At 36.9% G+C, this 4,610-nt stretch overlaps 1 protein-coding gene across 1 annotated transcript in view; it reads left to right on the top strand.

The window, feature by feature from the left end:
- LYST (lysosomal trafficking regulator) overlaps positions 1–4,610 on the top strand; it is a 127,226-nt gene that overhangs the window by 16,811 nt on the left and 105,805 nt on the right. Inside the window, exons 3-4 of the mRNA XM_029911041.1 lie at positions 438–528; positions 2,918–4,609. Of these exons, the coding sequence (XP_029766901.1) occupies positions 438–528; positions 2,918–4,609 (1,783 nt within the window). The remainder of the gene's footprint in view (positions 1–437; positions 529–2,917; position 4,610) is intronic.

Below are 4,610 nucleotides of genomic sequence, written 5' to 3' on the forward strand. Positions count from 1 at the left end.
AAAAAAAAAAAAAAAAAAAAAAAAAAAAAAAAAAAAAAAAAAAAAATGAAAAGCATTGCATCCAGAGTTTCTTTTCTTATGGTCTCCCTTCAGAACAACAGTTATTTGCTTTCAATTTTCACTTAATGTTTTTTTCCTCCCTTAGGCGAGGAATTCTTTCAACAAGAAAGGTTTGGATAGCTTTGACATTTATAGACTCAATTGCAAAGATGTGCTAAATATTTGCAATGCTTTCTGATTGGCTGTGGTTTATGGTTAGAACACTTTTTCTGCATAGATGAGTTATTTCTCTAGTGTAGCTTTTGGGAATGCAGAGAAGTGAGTGTTTAATTCTTAACAAAATTTACATTAGGAAATCTATGGCAGTTGGAAAAGTCCAGCTGTTTCTGTAAAACTACAAAACATGAACTTTTAAAAATACTTCGTTTCCAATATAGGAGCTGACATGTCGAGAAGAACTTCTAACTCTCCTCCTGTCGCTTCTACCGTTGGTGTGGAAAATACCTGTCCAAGAAGAAAAAGCGATAGGTATGTTTTCATCATACTACACTATCAGAATCATAGCAAAAATTATGTATTGTAATAACGTGTGCTTGAAACTTTAAAAAAAAAAATCCTTGATTCAAAACCATACATAACAAGGAATTTCATCAGGCAATGAGTCTCTTACATTTCAAACTGATGACTTCCTTTTTTTGAGTTCTGTATACTTTCTACCAATAGAGGGAAGACTAAAGTATCTTACATAGAGTTGTCCCCACATTCCTCTATACTTTAAGTCCTTTGTTTATCTAAGTCTTGTTGCCATATGTAGATTCACCATACTTATAAAGCAAGTCTGATAGTCTACTGTATGTGTAACTTACTGCCCATCTTGAGCAGTTAAGCCCAGTTGAATTTTCCGCTTGACTGACTCATGATAAATTAGTGGCTTTGTCAGGATTAGTTTAAAACAATGTATCACTTAAAGATTAATGTCTCAAACCTGTTCATGTACAGTGTATAAAATATTTTTGTCATTTCCCAGCTGAATCCCTAGCTAGCATTACTAGTGTGGTAAACTTCAAGAAACATTTCTCTCATTAGGAGCTATTGGGCTGCATTTCGGTGTAATTTTTTCTTTTTCCTTTCTCTTTTGTGATAAGCTTTCATTCTTCCCAATTGCTCATTACCCTCTATTGCATGAAGTATACTTTTTTTTTTTTCTTTTTTGGCAATTGATTATAAGTGTCTTTCTCAAGCACCAGAATTGTGCCTTTTTATAAAAAATGAGGATCAGCGAGAACTACTTACCTGGTTTTAAACAATGATGCAGCTGCACTGGTGCTATGAATGGTTTAAACTCCATCATAGACCCAGGGACAGGCTTTTTTTGCTACCCTCTTATCTCATCCCCAGAGCTCCTAAGTAGGGGGTAAAAATCTCTGCAACTGGTCTACACCTGTTATACCATTGGTAGCACCATTGCAGCTTCATCATTGCTGAAAAATCAGTATGTAAGTTCCTTATGTAGAGACATCCTATATGTATGTTTCTAGCTATTGTATATAACTTGAATCCAGGCATACAGGCTACTAAAAAATGCCTATTTCACCCCTTAATAATGATTCTCAAATCCTACTTAAACCCCTGAGCAGTCTTAAATTTCATATCCATGGTACAAGCAGAAAGCAAATAGGCTGTCATTGGATGTTCTCCAGATTTTGTAAGCAATATACATAATATGCTTGGATGTCACTTTTGGCCTCACTGTTGGGGGCACTCAGCGCATTAAGGGTGGCAGATATTTCCCCATTCCTCCCTCTTCCCCCCTCCCCCCCAAAAAAAACCCCTTTGGCACATATTTGGTAAAACTACTGGAATTAGGATCCTTAAAAGACAACTTTGACAGATATAATATGTTGATTTTTTTTTTTTTATTCAGAATATTTTTTTAGGAATTAACTTAAACTTCTTTCACTCCTACACAAATAAAGACGCTTAGTTCACCAAGTTCTGCATTGTTGTAAATACACACTTTTTAGTTTTTCCATTTCCAAGCATTTTTTGGAATCTTTGTTGAAGAGAACGGTGTACTATATTCTCTTAACAGGGTTGGGAGTCAGATAGCACTGAGTTCTCACATCAGCTCAGCCACTGATTTGCTGTGTTGCATTGGGCGAATTTCTTTCTTGTGTGTGCCTGATCCCTGTTTATTTGAGGATAAGGCTTATAATACCTCACATGGGTGTTGTGGGATTAGACAACTTTTGTACAATGCTATGATCGGGTATAGTGGTGTATGTTAAGTGCTTATTCTTTCATTAGGTTTTTATATGAACAAATTACTTTCTTGTAAAAGCAATCCTATTCAACTTGTTAGCGCAATAAAAGATAAGAGCTTCAAGTAGTTCTTTGTCAGATTTAATATTTTGGTTGTATTGTTCTGATATAGCCAGAGTCAAGCATGTCAGTGTGCTTCTTTAAAGTAGGGGATTTTTAACAGGTAAGAGGGGTTTCTAAACCACATTTTGCTAAATACAATTGTTTGTCTCAAAAACCTAGTCTATGTTGATCTACGCAAGGGAAATGAAGTTTCAAAGTCCAGATTTTGATTAATAATGGGAAGAAACTGAAACTGGTGGGTCCCTGTTTTGAGAATAAGCAAATCAGATTGCTGAATCTGAATTGTAAATAGCCATTTTGTGATAACATTTTTTGTTTAATTATCCTGGAGGTGTTTAAAGAATGAATAAAAGCAAAGCATGTCCTGTGGGAAACCTTCAGAGACACTAACCAAATATGTATCCCAAAGATATATATATATATATATATATATATATATGTTCAAGTTTATAAAGTGCTACAGTTGTATTAAATACAAGTTTGATCATGTTACTTTGAAGTGTAATGTATATGCTGATTTTTCTTTCAACAGATTTTTATCTACCCTTCACAGTTGACATATGCCTGACCAAAGAGACAAATTCAAGTTCTTTGAGATCTACACAGGAAAAACTAAGTTTAGAAGGAATAGTTCATCCATCCTTTCAGACTCCTGTAAAATTAAATTCTTCATCTCGAAAAATTAGGCGTCAGCGCAAAATCACCCATTGGTATTCTGTGAGGGATGCAAGAAAATCTCAGTTATCCACTTCGGATTCAGAAGGCAATTCAGACGACAAGACTACCATAATGATGAAACACAGGCGGTCTCAAATCCTACAGCCTTTTGTGACACACCCACCTAGGGATGACTACCGTGCAAGTACAGGTGATCCCCCACTGGCAGAAGTAGTACAAAGTTTTAATCCCGATCCCATGAGTCTAGAAAATTCCAGACAGATCATTCCAACACAAGAGTCAAAATCTGAGGTTTTAAATGAGTCAGCTGCAGCAGCAGTTGTCAGCAGCATGGACAATTCTCCATTTGACTTGTGCCATGTCTTGTTGTCATTGTTAGAAAAAGTATGTAAATTTGATATTACCTTGAATCACAGTTCTGCACTTGCAGCCACTGTAGTGCCCACCTTAACAGAATTCTTATCAGGATTTGGAGACTGTTGCAATGTGAGTAGTGATGCAGAAAGTGAAGTGGTTTCTGCAGGCTGGACAGAAGAACCTGTGGCTCTGGTTCAAAGGATGCTCTTTAGAACAGTGCTGCACCTTTTGTCCATAGATATTACCAATGCTGAAACTATGCCTGACAACTTGAGAAAAAATCTAACAGACTTACTTAGAGCAGCTTTAAAAATTAGAACTTGTTTGGAAAAGCAGTCTGATCCTTTTGCTCCAAGATACAAGAAAACACTACAGGAGGTTCAGGATAACTTTGTGTTCTCCAAGTATCGCCACAGAGCCCTTCTTTTACCTGAGCTTCTAGAAGGGGTTTTGCAGATTCTGATCTGTTGTCTTCAGAGTGCAGCTTCCAATCCATTTTATTTTAGTCAAGCTGTGGATCTCGTCCATGAATTTATACAACACCAGGGATTTAAACTATTGGAAATGACAGTGCTTCAAATGGAATGGCTGGTCGCAAGGGATGAGGAAATAACTACCGAAGCCTCAGAACATCTAAAAGCCCTAATCAACAGCATTATGAAAATAATCAGCACTGTCAAAAAAGTGAAATCGGAACAGCTTCATCAGTCAATGTGTACAAGAAAGAGGCATAGACGATGTGAGTATTCTCACTTCATGCATCACCACAGAGATCTCTCGGGGCTTCCGGTTTCTGCTTTTAAAAACCAGGTTTCCAGAAACCCCTTTGAGGAGGTAGTACATGGAGAAGTTCATTATCCCGAACGCTGCTGTTGCATTGCTGTTTGTGCTCATCAGTGCTTCCACTTGCTGCAGCAAGTTTCTTTGAGCAGCACCTGTGCTCAGATTCTATCAGGTGTACATAATGTAGGAATATGCTGTTGTATGGACCCAAAGTCTGTGATTACTCCATTACTTCGAGCTTCCAAATTACCAGTGTTAAAAAACTTTCAACAGCACATATTGAGCATCCTTAACAAGTTTATATTGGATCAATTGGGAGGAGCTGAAGTTTCTCAAAAAATTATACAAGCAGCCTGCAATATTTGTACTATTGACTGTGACCAGCTTGCTGAGCTAGAAGATACCCT

Source organism: Terrapene carolina, unplaced genomic scaffold, assembly GCF_002925995.2.
Source record: "Terrapene carolina triunguis isolate 2854851 unplaced genomic scaffold, T_m_triunguis-2.0 Scaffold85, whole genome shotgun sequence".
In the NCBI taxonomy this organism is placed as follows: domain Eukaryota; kingdom Metazoa; phylum Chordata; order Testudines; family Emydidae; genus Terrapene; species Terrapene triunguis.